We start from the raw sequence: 14,138 nt of genomic DNA, 5'->3' as shown, positions 1-14,138 counted from the left end.
AAATTTGAATGTGTTTACCCTATAGTTCCTAAAAAAGATGGTAGGTGGCGCTGAACTTGTTGACTCAAAAAATACCTCTTTTCCTGTTCTATAACCCTGATAAAACAGTCCCCTCCTATCTCTTAAATTTAAATGTGTTTACCCTATAGTTTCTAAAAAAAATGATAGATGGCGCTGAACTTGTTGACTCAAAAAATACCTCTTTTCCTGTTCTATAACCCTGATAAAACAGCCTCCTTCTATCTATTAAATTTAAATGTGTTGACCCTATAGTTCCTAAAAAAATCAATAGATGGCGCTACTTGTTTCCAAAATTTAAAAAAATATCAAATACCTCTTTGCTCATTCTATGTTCCTGATACTCGAAAAATTTTTTTTCCACAAATTTTTTGAAATTTTATAGAAAAAAAAATTTTGAAGTATCAGGAACATAGAATGAGCAAGGAGGTATTTTCAAAAAAGTCGAATACCTCTTTTCTCATTCTATGTTCCTAATACAAATCTATGATTTTTCCATAAATTTTTCAAAATAGTTAAAAACAAAAATTTTCGAGTATCAGGAACATAGAATGAGTGAGGAGGTATTTTTAGAAATATCAAATATCCTGATACTCAAAAATTTTTTCCATAAATTTTTCAAAATAGTTAAAAAAAAAAATTTTCGAGTATCAGGAACATAGAATGAGTGAGGAGGTATTTTTAGAAATATCAAATACCTCTTTGCTCATTCTGTGTTCCTGATACTTCAAAATTTTTTTTTTCTATAAAATTTTAAAAAATTTGTGGAAAAAAAAACTTTGATTTGTATCAGGAACATAGAATGACCGAAGAGGTATTCGATGTTTTTTGAAATTTACCTCCTCGATTCTATACTTGCCTGATACATTTAAAAAAAAATTCCGATTTGGATCAGGAATATAGGACAGGCAAAGAGGTATTTGAAGTTAAAAAAAAGCGTCATCTTTTTTTTCCCGGAACTATATTTCGAAAAATCTTTTAAAATTTATAGATAAAAGTGAGGTTTTGTATTAGGATACTAGAATGGACAAAGAGGTATTTAATGAGTTATGAAAATTAAAAAAAGTGATTGATAAAAATTTTAATTATGATGATAATAAAATAATTGCAATAAAGATACACAAGAATATATACAAATACGAGCCGCAGTCGCGGGGTCACTTATGTATAAAAAAAAAAGAAGAGAAGAGAAAAATATAAAGCATCCATTAAAATTATTATTTTAACCAATTATTATGATAATTTTTCTTTGCTTATTTATATCGATTTATAGAAAGGGGCCCCTATCTACTACTACCGCAACAAAAAATAAACAAAAAAAAAGTAAATGAAGAGGCAGATGCAGTAAACCGTTACGCACATTGCCTCGCAATGTTGTTCACATAATAAAAATACTACTCTTCTATACACACATAGTAGTCATTGGGCTATGGTCTACCCTCATACAATTAAAAAACCAGTACATGATGGATTTTTTTTTTTTTTTAAACCCGCTTCATCTTCGATTTTTAAATGTCCTTTTGCACCTTTACAAATGTCCACACACTTATTTAAAAATAAGGTGAATATATATTTAGGTATTTACTTTATTTATTTAAGAGAAAGTAAAATAAGACTAGCTAAATTATATGGTATTGTCATTTATATGGAAACTAAATTTACAAATTGAATAAAACACGAGTCTGATTCATCTAGGCTGCACGTGCAAGATTTAAAAAAAAAAATAAAAAAAAACCAGAAAATTTTTCTATAGATAATAAAAGCAAATAAATAAATCGAAATAATGTTTCGAATCCTTTTTCGAAATTATAAAATCTATATAGAAATTTCTATCAAGTTAATTATTTTTTTGTCTCATTATTTATTCGTAATAACAAATGGAATTTAAACAAAAATATAACTTTCCAATTTGCTGGCATGTATATAATAAATTGCAAAATTCAAACTCATATATTTTTTAAGATTTAATATTTCGAAATGTGCACATACCAATGTGCAGTTTCATCTAAAATATTTCAATTTAAATTTTTTTATCATTATTTATTGTAGTGGGTATGTGTCACGATGTATTTTTTTTTTATTAAAAAAATATTATTACTGTGAAATAATTATATATGAAAATATACTACTGGCTTTTCCAAGTGGTTGTCGAAATAATAAACAAGGCAGATGCGTTTTATCGGCGCGTGCCGGAACTGTCGAGCAAAGGGGAAATAAAATTCATGTGCAACCCCCACTAAAGTTGTCTATGTATATATATTTTATTTCAAAAAATATATATGAACAAAATACATATGGACTTTTAATACTTGCATTAATACAAACGTACTATTTTTAAGGGGCAGGAAAGTTGGAGTCATAACACCTGGTCTTTTGCTCCGAAAAAACCGACGTCGTGATTTTATGATCCACATATGGAATTTCGAGTAAGCACCCCAGTGAATTTCGATGTTTGCTCCCCTTTTTTTTTTTTATTTTTTATTTTTCCTGGTTAATTATTCCGGTTGTAGAAATTATTTCTCCTTTTTTTTTTTTTCCATCATTAATTTATTTTTTAGTTGAAATTTTTTTTTTACCGTTAGAAGATTTTCTTTTTTTCAGATAAAACCAGCATGAAAATGATTTATTTTTTTTTTTTCTTTAAAATATTCGTGCTAAAATTTGTGTTTCAAATTTCGTTTTGTCCGTAAATTTTTATGCATTTGCTATTTCTATTGAAAGTGAAAAAAGAAATATAAAGAGAAGCAATGAGAGGGGGTCGTTCCCCTTGATAATCTGTCTGGGCCCCCCTTGGTACTACTAGGCATTGCTGGGCATCATGCAGGGGAGAAAACAAAAAGAAAAAAAAAATACAGGCGGGGTAGAAATATCATCAGGGGTATGCCGCGACTCTTTATTCAAGGGTGGAAACACAACTATCGTCATTCGTCACAAAGTCGAAAGATTGTGTTTCTTCTTGGAGTCAGTATAACTTTATAAAAATTATTTAAATATTACTTGTGTATATTATGTGTGTGGTAAAATTATTTCTCACGTGCTGATTCTCATCATTACGATGATATTATCCAACAAATAAAAAGAAATATAAATTTGTTTTTAAATGATAAAAATAAAACTTGATAATGAAATTATTATTGAATGAAAAAGATTAAATAATCAAGTGAACTAAATTGATAAAAAATAATAATAAAAGTAATAACCAATTGGGATCATATTTATTTATTTAACAATTTATCATTTAATTGAAAAATAAAATAAATAAATTTACTCGAAAAAAGAAAAGAATATTCGAAATTTTTCGAAAATATGTAGCTTATAGAAAAATAAAAAAAATTATTAATAAATATTAATGAGTTTAAAGATAATTGTCGGTTCATCAAGGTAAAAAAAAAAAATAAAATAACGAAGGTGGTACCGGTGGTGGTAGTGGGATCGTGTGCTGGGTGTCATATTGTATCATCAAAAACAACTAATGCCATAAGGTCGCGTGCCCCCAGTCGAGCACGTCGTCGTCGTTGTCTTCCTCCACAGTAATATTAAATTCCATGATAATAAAAAAAAATAGTAATAAACAGTCCAGTCCATAAGGTGAACAAAAAAAAAAAAACGGAGCCACGTGATACTGTCTTGCTCCAGTGAATCGTAAAATTTAAAACATAAACCCCCAAGACTGAACGTTTATTTCCTGAGTGTCTTCTTCACTTTGGTAAAGCTACCCCTTGACCACTGGGGTCGTAAAATGTTTTACTAAATTTTCAAAAAAAAGTGTTAAAGGTGTTATTTTCTTTTTTTTTCATCAAAAAATTATTTTTCAAATTATCATTTTAAAATGAGTGGATTCAAGAGAATGCAGAGTAAAGTTTTTTGGAGTCAAATGGCAGCTCATGATTTGGATAATATTCCATTAATTGTCAATACAAATCCAGAACCACCAACAATTAATGTTGATAATTCTTATTGTAATTTTGGACGTGACAGTGATACTGATAATTTAAGTGACAGTGAAAATAAAATAGATAATATAACAGTTATAAATATACCAATTGAAAAATCTAAAAATGATAAAACATTAAATACAATTCAAGAAGAGGCAAATGGAATTTGTGATAAAGAAATAATTGTAGAAAAATTAATTGAAAATAAAAGATCAACAAGTCCACATAGTGAGAGTCATGGTAGTCTTGATTCTGGTTTTTCTGATTCAGAAAGATCAAAAAGTACAGATGGTACACCAAAAAAAATTAAAAGACGTACAAAACGTTCACGTGGTAGACCAAAAGTTAATCCAAGATTAAATGAATTATGGAAAGACAATGAATTACCACCAAATCCAACATTTACATCAACACCAGATAGACCCCTATCAACAGCAAGATCAAGACAAAGTATAATATTTAGCAATGAAATACTTTCAGCATTAGAAAATGATATTAAACAATCAAAAAGGTAATATATAAATTATTTAAACTAAAAATAATCTTGTATTTATCTTTAGTTATTTTATTATCAAAAATAAAATTTAAAATAACTTTTTTAACGTTAAAAAATTTAAATAAATTTAACGGGTTAACAAGAAAAGAAGCAAGTTGAGATAAAAAAAAGGTAGTACATCTTGATAAAGGTAGAAAAAAAAAAAAAAATTAGTTGTGATTCACTTTTTCTTATCAGTTAATAAATAGTATATACCAAAGAAAAAATAAATAAATTGTAAAAAAATAAAAGGTCTTAGACATAAATAAAAAATATGATTTATTGTATTTTTAATTTTCAAGTTGACGATAATGAATTTCCTGTGTTGATTAATATTTCTTTGTCATACAGAAATATTTCATTAGTCATAAAAATAATTAATAACAATACAATAAATTTTCTATGGGTGTGCTTTGATATGGTTCATGTTGAATAGATTATTTTTATATTTAAAAATTCTATTGTGATCTATAATCAAATATTGTACCGTTAATCCAGAATGATTTAATAATACGTGAAGTAAAAATTTATTGTCACCAAAAAGATATAATATTATTAAAATAAATTTTAATTATTATTCAAGCCACGAAAGATTGGTGAACGTGATTGACCTGATGAATCAAAAAAAAAAAAACTTGATAAACATAAAAGAAAAAGAAAAGAGATTATCATTGTTCCTCTAGCAATTATTTTATTTTATTTTTTTATTTACATTTTCACGTGTATATTTGTTCAAGATGTGATAGATAAAAAAAAAAAATGAATCATTACAATTAGTCATTGAATGCGAATTTGCGCGGAATAATATTATGATGATTTATTACATTTGAATTTAAAGAAAAAAAAAAAAGAAAATAAAAAACATAGATTATATGTTGTGTGTATATTAGTCATGATACAAGTTGAGATCAAGGTATGATTAGTCAGCTTGTTGTATAGATCGTGATGGTTAAAAAAAAAGGTGGGAGAGACAGTGTGTGATGTGCCTGGTTAGTAATGCACATTAGTTGAAAAATAAGAATAAAAATGCAGTTTAATGTGGCTTTTAACTGACTCAAGTAACACGTGTTGTAATTTTTTTTTTTTACTAACTAACATGACTTGGTCGAGGTATACATAATTGCTGCATATTATTAATAAATATTACAACTATTTCAAATATTCTATATGAATTTTCTATAATATTTGTTTTTTTTTAATTTTAGAATTGTGGAAAATGAAGAAGAGACATCATTGAAAGTACAACAAGAACTAACACAAGAAGCTGATTGTCTTGATGATTTTCTTTATACAAAAGAACCACCTGAGGATGATGTATCAACTTCAAATGATTCAACACCATCATTAACTGATGGTCATTGGTACAGTAGATTATCAAATGAACAATCAAACTCATCAACAGTATCAAGTGAAAAAAAAAATAATGATTATCATGAAGAACGTTGTCGTGGATCTGTAACAGCTTGGTTAAATGATATTGTTGAAGATTATGAAGCTGAATGTTTAGTTACACTTCAAAGTAAAGCAATGCCAAAAAGAAATTTTATAAATCAAACAACTGAAGAAGCACAAACAAGAGATATTAGAATGCTTACTTCATCAGCAACTGCAGCTGCTACTGATTTACTTGTTCGTGCTGATAAATTTTCAAAAAATATACATGATGTCATTGAGTAAGTAACATTTATTAAATAATAATTTTAATAATGATAAAAAAATATATAGTTCAACTAGTATGATGAAATGTTGATAAACTCTTTGTCTGTTTAAACACTTGAAATATTTTTTTTGATAAATATTTTATCTATAAAATTGAGAAGAAATAAATATATTTGATAGAAAAAAAATTGGGCCATCAGTAAATATAATTTGTATTTTTTTATTTTCAGGAAAATTTCACATCTTGAAATTGATAGAACTGAGGATGAGCTATTACGAAAAATTGAAGGTGAAGCATTTTTAATTCTTTCAGAACTTGGATCAGCACCATTACGACGAATAAATGGAACAAGTCTTCGTTCAATTCTTTTACAACTTGAGACATTAAAAAATATTGTTAATTGTGCATTGGATACTCGTTTAGATTTTTATATTGAGGTAAATATAAAATTAATAATACTTTTTATTTTAAATAATATACAATGTAATAATTGAATTTAAAATTTAATAGAGAGTTGTAAGAGGACTTGAAGATGCACCAAAAGAATCTGGTAGTGCAGCAAGAGGTGCATTAGCTGCACTAACAGCACTTGGACTTGCTGGTGTACGTGCAAGTAATAGTATTGCACGTTGTTCTGGTATACGTGCATTATTAACATCATTAATATCAGCTGGACGTTTATCAAGTGAATTACGTGCATCAACACTTCGTGCATTATCAACTGTCTGTTGTTGTCCACTAGCTATTAATCATTTTGTTAAAGATGGTGGTCCAGAAATACTTGTTGATTTAATAGCATCAAATAAATCACCAGAAAAAGAAAAAATGGAAGCAACAGCACTTGTTGTACAAGTTACAGCACCATGGACAGATGCACTTGGTTTAAAATATTTAGAACCATATTCATATATACTTGTTAATAATTTAACACAATTAGCTGAAAATACAAAATGTGGACAAACATTATTACTCGCTTCAGCTGCATTAAATAATTTAGCTAATTCAAATAAATGTATTTATGCTATTGTTGAATGTGATAGTATTAAAAAATTATTAAATCGTGTTAAAAAATCAACTGGTGTTAATATATGGTTAATGGAACAAGTTGCATCACTCATTGATAAATTAGCAAAAAAAAAAGATATTAGAAAATATCTTGAAAAAACAAGAGCATCTGTTGCATTAGTATTTTTTTTAAGACTAGCACCACCTGGTTTTGAAGATGCATATGAAAGATTATCAATAACAGCAGCAACAGCATTAACAAGATTATGTGTTGATCCATCAATTGCAAAACAAGTTGTTGCTGTTGGTGGTGCTGATTGTCTTCCAAATTTAAATAAACCATATTATAATGATGATGATGATGATGATAAAATTGGACTACTTAAATATACAAAAAGTTTAAGATTAGCTTGTATTAAAGCAGCTAAACATATTGATGCTGCTAAAGCATTGGACTATTCATATGGTCAATGATAAAATTTTATTATAATTATATATATATTTTTTATAAAAATAATATTTCTTTATATTGTCATAAATTTTAAAAATTTGTAAATACTTTTAAAAATAATTTTTATCAATTTATGTGTTATTTCAAAATACTGTGTATGAAATTGATTTAGTGCCATTTAAAATTGCAGGAGAAAAAATTTTTTAAAAATAAAAATAAAATAAATATTATATAAATAATTTATGGTATTTCACGAATATGACTTGTATGAAATATATCAACAGTTGTTTCAAGACAAACACGAAGCTCAAGATCACATACACCAAGTACAAATTTTCCTTCTGGTGCTTTAAAATAATCTAAACCTCTTCCAATTTTAACAACCCATCCATTACTAAGTCTAGAAAAAAAAAATATAATATTAATATTATTAATAATTGTTGTATTATATAAAAAATATAAATAATTACACTATTTTTCTATCATGAAGAGTTCCAGAGTATGTTACATCAAATTTAATTAACTTAATTGCAAGACTTTTTTTTAATTCATCTAGTCTATTTTCTTGATTTTTATAATCATCTGGATCTTTTGTTGTTAGCAATGATACTCTTGATAATGTTGGACATTTTTGTACTCCTAATTCGCAAAGTCTTACTAAATTTAAACACTTGAAAATACAAAAAAAGCAGTATTATTTAAACTGTGTTAATTTATTTACAAGATCATTTAAATTGTACCTGATGATAAGCTCTAATGTATGGATCTTCAATATGAATATGAGTTACTCTATCATCAAGAAATCTTCCAAATAAACTAGCATATCCATGTCCTATACTTCCAGCTTCAATTCTCATTTGTTCCCTGTACTGTCCAAGTGATTTTTTTTCATGTATTAATTTTTTAATACCCTCTGCTCTTTTCATATACTCCTCAGCTTTTTCACGAAAGTATTTCTTTTTATTTACATCTTTTGTTTCTATATAAATTATAGTTCATTGTTAAATATTATTTATAATAATAGCATCATTATTAAATACCTGATATTGAGTTGAATAATATTTGTAGTCCTTCTTGATAAAGTATCAATGCTTCAGTGTAATGTTCTTGCTTATCTTTTGCAACAGCTCGTGTTAAAATTGATGCTGCTGTACTTTCCATAACTAAAAAAATAATAACAAACAAACAAACAAAAATTATATTACTCCAATTTAAAAAAAAAAAAAATAGAAATTATTTATTATTATTTTATTTTTCAACAAGCATGCGCACAAAAATACTATCAAAGTAGGAAAAAAAAAAAACAAAAACCAAGATGGTAAAATATTGTCATCTGTTGTTTAAAATCTAACCTATAAATATGTCACTTGATTATTAAAAAAAAATCAAAACAATACAGATAAAAAAAAAATATAATAATAAATGTTTTGTTTGTTAAATAATATTAGCTACTTAAAAATAACTTGATAATTAATTTAAATAATGAATTTAAAGTACCTGATAATTTTATTATAATTGTGACGAAAAAAAGAGTTGTCTCTTTTTTTTTTTGTTTTTTTTTGTTAACGTTGAGTGTCAATTTCAGTGGCGGGAGAAATTGTTTGTCCTTGATAATATTTTTAAAACCCTCATTGACGTATTTTTAATAATAAATAATATTTGTTTAATGTAAAAATATTTAAATAATAATTTAGATAAGATAGAAGAAAAGTAAAAAAAAAAAAACAAAAAAAAATGAAACCAAATGGTAATAAAAACTCATCAACTGGAGTAATTCATTGGGGTGAATTAGCACCAAGAGAAACACATAAACAAGAAGTTATAACACCAGATATTATTGATAATATATGGAGACAAGTTATTGATGATTCAAGTACAAATGATTGTGATTATCAAAATGAACAATCAGAATTTTTATTATTACCAATGGATAATCCACATGTTTTAAATACAGTACAATTACATAGCCAATTAAGATCAATTGATGATGGTAAAATATATAATGGTATAAGTGAAATTGATGAAAAACAATATAAAGATAATAAATTACCAAATAATCCATTTCATTTTTTATCACCAAAAACAACAGATAAAATTAAAATGAAAAAAGTTAAAACAATACATCATTTACGTTCATCATCATCAAGAAGTTTATTAAAACATTCTGTTATTGTATTATCAGCTCATGTTGGATATGATAAATCATCTGATATTGCTATTGAAACATTAACTGATGTTGCTGATTATTTTTTAAAAAGAATAACTTTATTATTAAAAATTGCATCTGAACAAAAAGAACATGGTTTTCCAGTAAGTTTATTATTTAATTATTTACATATAATTTTTGATTGTTAATTAAATTGATGATTATTTCAGGATGCAATGGAGAGAGTACTTGTTGAGACTGGTGTTGGTGGAGTTGTTAAAATTCATGATTATTATCGTAATTATGTATTAAGATATGAAGAAAAAATTAAAAAACAAGTTGAAAAAATGATTGAACAACAACAACAATTGGAGCTCAGTACAAGTGTCAAGTATGAATAATTTTTTTCAATCATTATGTTGTTATTAATAAAAACATTATTAATTTATTATCAATATTTTTGGTAATTTAGAATGGAACTAGATGAGGCAGTTAGCAAATTACAATTTGAAGAACTTGATGAATTTGGAAATGATTACAAAGATGTACCAACACTTCAACTTCTTGATCCAGATATGAGTTTTCCACCAAGTCTCAATGCTGGTTTTCAAATGCTCCACAGTCTAGAGCAAGATGAGTAAATTTTTATATTTACTCATCATTATTTTTAATATAAAAAAATACAAAAATAAACTTGTAAATAAAAATATTCATTTAATTTTATATTGAAAATATACATAAATAAATTATTAAAAATTTTTTACAAAAAAATTATTTAAACAATTTGTATTTAATTTAAAACAAGATAATTATTAACTTTCCAATTAATCATAAATTTAATTATTATTATTATAAATAAAAAAAAAAGTGGGGAGTTTAATAACCAATAAGATAATTCCAACGTTCTCAATGCACTACAGCTCATATTGACAACACGCCAAAAAAATGGCAGATCTAGGACCAAGTAAAATTGACATTGCTGAAGTATTTAAAAGATTAAGATCAATACCATCAAACAAGGTAAATATAAATAATAATTTTTTATATTAATTATTTTTTAATAAATATGTTGAGTTTTATTTTAAATATTTAATAATTTTATTTTTTGTTATGAGGAAAAAAAAAGTTGACCACGTATGTTAGCTTCAATATTTGACACGCCTCATAAAAATATTAATTTAATACTTATATTAATATTTATATATTGTTTATTAATTAATTTATTTATTGTAAATTATTTTGTTGTATTTTTATGTCTATTTTTATGTGTAATTTTGTTGTTTAGACATGTTTCGATTGCAATGCAAAAAATCCAGCTTGGTGCAGTGTAACTTATGGTGTTTTTCTCTGCATCGACTGTTCTGCTGTTCATCGTAGTCTTGGTGTTCATTTGACCTTTGTTAGGTCTTCTCAATTAGACACAAATTGGACATGGTTACAACTTAGAAATATGCAAGTTGGTGGAAATGCTAAAGCTGTAAGTAAATATTTATTTTTTTTTTCATTAACATTTGTTATAATATTTTTGTTTGATTTATTTTTTTAGAGAGCTTTTTTTACAAGATATAATTGTACAACAACTGATGCACAACAAAAATATAATTCACGTGCAGCTAAACAATATAAAGATGCACTTTATCAATCAGCAAATGATGCTATGCGTCGTTATGGTACTAAGGTAATTAATTTTTAATTAAATTTCTAAAAAATATATTTACAATTTTTATATTATTGTATAAATTATAGGGATTTATTCTTCATTCAAGTCAAAATAATTTGGTGAGCTGTAAAGCTTAATTTTTTGTTCAATTGTTTAACACAATATTACACTTATTAATCACATTAATTGTTTTTATTATTAATATTTGTTTTTTAATTTACAAACAACAAAAAAAAAATGATAATTTTGTTAATTTTTTTCACTTTTGTTATTTTGTTTTATAATTGAGTGGTTTAATTTTTTTTTTATATGATTAATTGATTAGTTATATATTTTTTTTGATTGTTTTAACAGCTTCATTTGGATGATCATGTTGATGTAGTAGATGAAGAAACACCTGAGGTAGATTTTTTTACTGAACATGATAATTTTGATGAACTTAAACCAACTCCAGTTATCCAACAAAAACCACTAGTGATTGATAATGAACAGAGTGTTAATAAAACTGAATTAAAAACACAAATTACACCAGACACATTGGCTAATTCATTTGGTCCATCAGTTAAATTATCAGACTCAGTTTCAACTTTGCAAAATGAAAGAAAATCAACGATAGGAGGTAGAAAAATACAACAAAAAAAACCAGGTGTAAGTAAATTGATTAATATAAATAATAATAAAATAAATAGTAAATGGTTTAAATAAATAATATAAATATTTTAATTAGCTTGGTAAAAAAACTGGAGGTTTTGGTGCACAACGTGTAAAAACAAATTTCGATGAACTTGAAAAAAGTGTTGCTGAAGCACAATCCCAAGATGTTCGTGAACCTTCTACAACTTTATTTGGTAATGATGAAAAAGAACAAGCTGATATTGACAGTAGACTTGCATATAAATATGAAAAAAATTTATCAGAACAAGCTAAAATAATTAATGAAAGAACTAAAAATTATGATTCTAAAAAAGCATCACAAGCTGAACGTCTTGGTATGGGAATGAATTCACGAAGGTAAATTATTTAGTAATTTAATTATTTAAATAAATAATATATTTTTTGTTTATTTATTTGTATTTTAATTATTGCAGTGGAGCAAGTCATTCAGCTTTTGGTGATATGAAAGTAATAGTCCAAGAATCATCAAGTCGTAAAATGAATACAACAGAAACAAAATATAATCCACGTGATGATGCTGAAATTGATACAGATACAACACGATTAAATGATTTGGATGATTTTTTTTCAGCTATAAATACATCATTTTCATCAAAAACAAGCTTTAAATCAGTTAATGATGAATATGTTGTTATTTCTGAGCCTGAAATGCCAAAAAGAGCATCATCAAAATCAATGTTTGATAATAAAAATGATAGTAAAACAACTAAATCATCATCATCATCAAATGATAGTGAAGCACAAAAAAAATTTGGTGATGCAAAAGCCATTAGTTCTGATCAATATTTTCGTGACAAATCAGATGATAATAATGTAAGTTTTTATTCAACTGGATTAACTTATAAAAAAAAAAATAAATCACAATTTTAATTTTCAATTAACAAAAAAAAAACATTCATTAATAGTTTTATCATTTATTAATTACACTATCTTTTTAACAATTTTTTTTTTTTTATTATTCATTTGTATTAAGTATTAATGAAAAATTATATTAAAAAAAAAAAAATTTTATAAATAAAAAAACACTCTTTTCATTTAAAATAAAAAACAAACAAATTATTTTAATTATTTTTTAGTTATATACTAAACATTATTTTTAATTAAAGATAATTTTATTAATATATTAAATTAATATATTAATTAAACTTTGTTATTGTGTTTTTTTAAATAGTGGGAACGTAAAACTAATTTACGACGTTTTGAGGGTTCATCATCAATATCATCATCTGATTATTTTGGATCTGGTAATGATGGTTCATCAATGAATAATAATTGTTCATCACGTGGTGGTAATTTTAGTAGTGGAAGTGGAGGAGGTGGTGGTGGTGGTGTTGGTGGAACAACAGTTGATCTTGATGATGTACGTGAAAGTGTACGTCAAGGTGTTCATAAAGTTGCTGGTAGAATAAGTTCACTAGCAAATGCAGCTGTTTCATCAATTCAAGATCGTTATGGAATTTGAATAATAATTTTAATTAACAAACAAACAACAAATTATTCCGCAAAATGATGTTATTAAGTGGTTGATAATAAGAGAAATGAAATATTCATAAATCATTGAAAATTTCTTTCTCTATCTATTGTTACTTGAATATACATATTATATACATTTATTAAGATTTTTTTTTTTTCTTTTTTTCTTCAATCATTGATCATTTTTTCTTTTTACTATTAAAAAAAATTTCCACTATCAAAAAAAAAAAAAGAAAAAGAGACGATTTTATCTTTATAAACAGTAATAAAAAAAATAAAAGGTTAAATTTTATTTAAAAGGAAAAAAAAAAAAAAACTATCAAACCAATGAGTTGTATTACTCATGGCTAATTATACTTTTAGTACATATATATATAACAGTATTTTTATTTTATAGATGTATAGGTACTTTGACTGAAATTTATATGATTTTTGATATATATTTGATGAAATGATATTTAAGAACAATTTAAAGGTAAGTTTTTATCAACATGCATCATTAATTAGATACTGAATTTGTGCTTTTGGACATTTGTAAAATTAAGTCCAGCTTGGGTTTTGTTTTGTAATTTTCAACCAC

At 25.4% G+C, this 14,138-nt stretch overlaps 4 protein-coding genes across 4 annotated transcripts; 3 read left to right on the top strand and 1 right to left on the bottom strand.

The window, feature by feature from the left end:
• Nucleotides 1-3,510: 3,510 nt before the first annotated feature.
• Nucleotides 3,511-7,627, top strand: LOC122847506. Its single transcript, XM_044145250.1, has 4 exons — nt 3,511-4,464; nt 5,694-6,161; nt 6,378-6,585; nt 6,659-7,627. Exons 1-4 carry the CDS (start codon nt 3,848-3,850, stop codon nt 7,625-7,627), a joined length of 2,262 nt encoding a protein of 753 aa, XP_044001185.1. The 5' UTR covers nt 3,511-3,847.
• Nucleotides 7,314-9,169, bottom strand: LOC122847523 (MIT domain-containing protein 1-like). The gene is made up of 5 exons (XM_044145275.1): nt 9,102-9,169; nt 8,645-8,767; nt 8,345-8,583; nt 8,075-8,274; nt 7,314-8,004 (listed from the first exon to the last, which is right to left on the bottom strand). The coding sequence occupies exons 2-5, from the start codon at nt 8,763-8,765 to the stop codon at nt 7,845-7,847; spliced, it is 720 nt and encodes a 239-aa protein (XP_044001210.1). The 5' UTR covers nt 8,766-8,767; nt 9,102-9,169; the 3' UTR covers nt 7,314-7,844.
• On the top strand, nt 9,158-10,521 carry LOC122847517 (STAGA complex 65 subunit gamma-like). Its single transcript, XM_044145268.1, has 3 exons — nt 9,158-9,914; nt 9,981-10,141; nt 10,223-10,521. Exons 1-3 carry the CDS (start codon nt 9,339-9,341, stop codon nt 10,389-10,391), a joined length of 906 nt encoding a protein of 301 aa, XP_044001203.1. The 5' UTR covers nt 9,158-9,338; the 3' UTR covers nt 10,392-10,521.
• Nucleotides 10,522-10,653: 132 nt separating this feature from the next.
• Nucleotides 10,654-13,706, top strand: LOC122847507 (ADP-ribosylation factor GTPase-activating protein 2). Its single transcript, XM_044145251.1, has 7 exons — nt 10,654-10,770; nt 11,036-11,227; nt 11,297-11,428; nt 11,765-12,058; nt 12,138-12,421; nt 12,499-12,898; nt 13,257-13,706. Exons 1-7 carry the CDS (start codon nt 10,696-10,698, stop codon nt 13,545-13,547), a joined length of 1,668 nt encoding a protein of 555 aa, XP_044001186.1. The 5' UTR covers nt 10,654-10,695; the 3' UTR covers nt 13,548-13,706.
• The last annotated feature ends 432 nt before the right edge of the window (nt 13,707-14,138 follow it).

Source organism: Aphidius gifuensis, linkage group LG1, assembly GCF_014905175.1.
Source record: "Aphidius gifuensis isolate YNYX2018 linkage group LG1, ASM1490517v1, whole genome shotgun sequence".
NCBI classification, from domain to species: Eukaryota; Metazoa; Arthropoda; class Insecta; order Hymenoptera; family Braconidae; genus Aphidius; species Aphidius gifuensis.
Note: the sequence above shows the minus strand (reverse complement) of the source record. Positions and strands in the feature narration are given on the sequence as shown.

What these genes read in the sequence shown, in the direction of transcription:
- LOC122847506 (XM_044145250.1), top strand. Translation starts at nt 3,848, where the DNA reads ATGAGTGGATTCAAGAGAATGCAGAGTAAAGTTTTTTGGAGTCAAATG. An exon ending in GATATTAAACAATCAAAAAG is followed by an intron (nt 4,465 to 5,693) that starts GTAATATATAAA and finishes TTTTAATTTTAG; the next exon opens with AATTGTGGAAAATGAAGAAG. An exon ending in GTTTAGATTTTTATATTGAG is followed by an intron (nt 6,586 to 6,658) that starts GTAAATATAAAA and finishes AAAATTTAATAG; the next exon opens with AGAGTTGTAAGAGGACTTGA.
- LOC122847523 (XM_044145275.1), bottom strand. Translation starts at nt 8,765, where the DNA reads ATGGAAAGTACAGCAGCATCAATTTTAACACGAGCTGTTGCAAAAGAT. An exon ending in ATTATTCAACTCAATATCAG is followed by an intron (nt 8,584 to 8,644) that starts GTATTTAATAAT and finishes TAATTTATATAG; the next exon opens with AAACAAAAGATGTAAATAAA. An exon ending in ACATTAGAGCTTATCATCAG is followed by an intron (nt 8,275 to 8,344) that starts GTACAATTTAAA and finishes TGTATTTTCAAG; the next exon opens with TGTTTAAATTTAGTAAGACT.
- LOC122847517 (XM_044145268.1), top strand. Translation starts at nt 9,339, where the DNA reads ATGAAACCAAATGGTAATAAAAACTCATCAACTGGAGTAATTCATTGG. An exon ending in AAAAAGAACATGGTTTTCCA is followed by an intron (nt 9,915 to 9,980) that starts GTAAGTTTATTA and finishes TGATTATTTCAG; the next exon opens with GATGCAATGGAGAGAGTACT. An exon ending in GAGCTCAGTACAAGTGTCAA is followed by an intron (nt 10,142 to 10,222) that starts GTATGAATAATT and finishes TTGGTAATTTAG; the next exon opens with AATGGAACTAGATGAGGCAG.
- LOC122847507 (XM_044145251.1), top strand. Translation starts at nt 10,696, where the DNA reads ATGGCAGATCTAGGACCAAGTAAAATTGACATTGCTGAAGTATTTAAA. An exon ending in GATCAATACCATCAAACAAG is followed by an intron (nt 10,771 to 11,035) that starts GTAAATATAAAT and finishes TTTGTTGTTTAG; the next exon opens with ACATGTTTCGATTGCAATGC. An exon ending in TGCGTCGTTATGGTACTAAG is followed by an intron (nt 11,429 to 11,764) that starts GTAATTAATTTT and finishes TTGTTTTAACAG; the next exon opens with CTTCATTTGGATGATCATGT.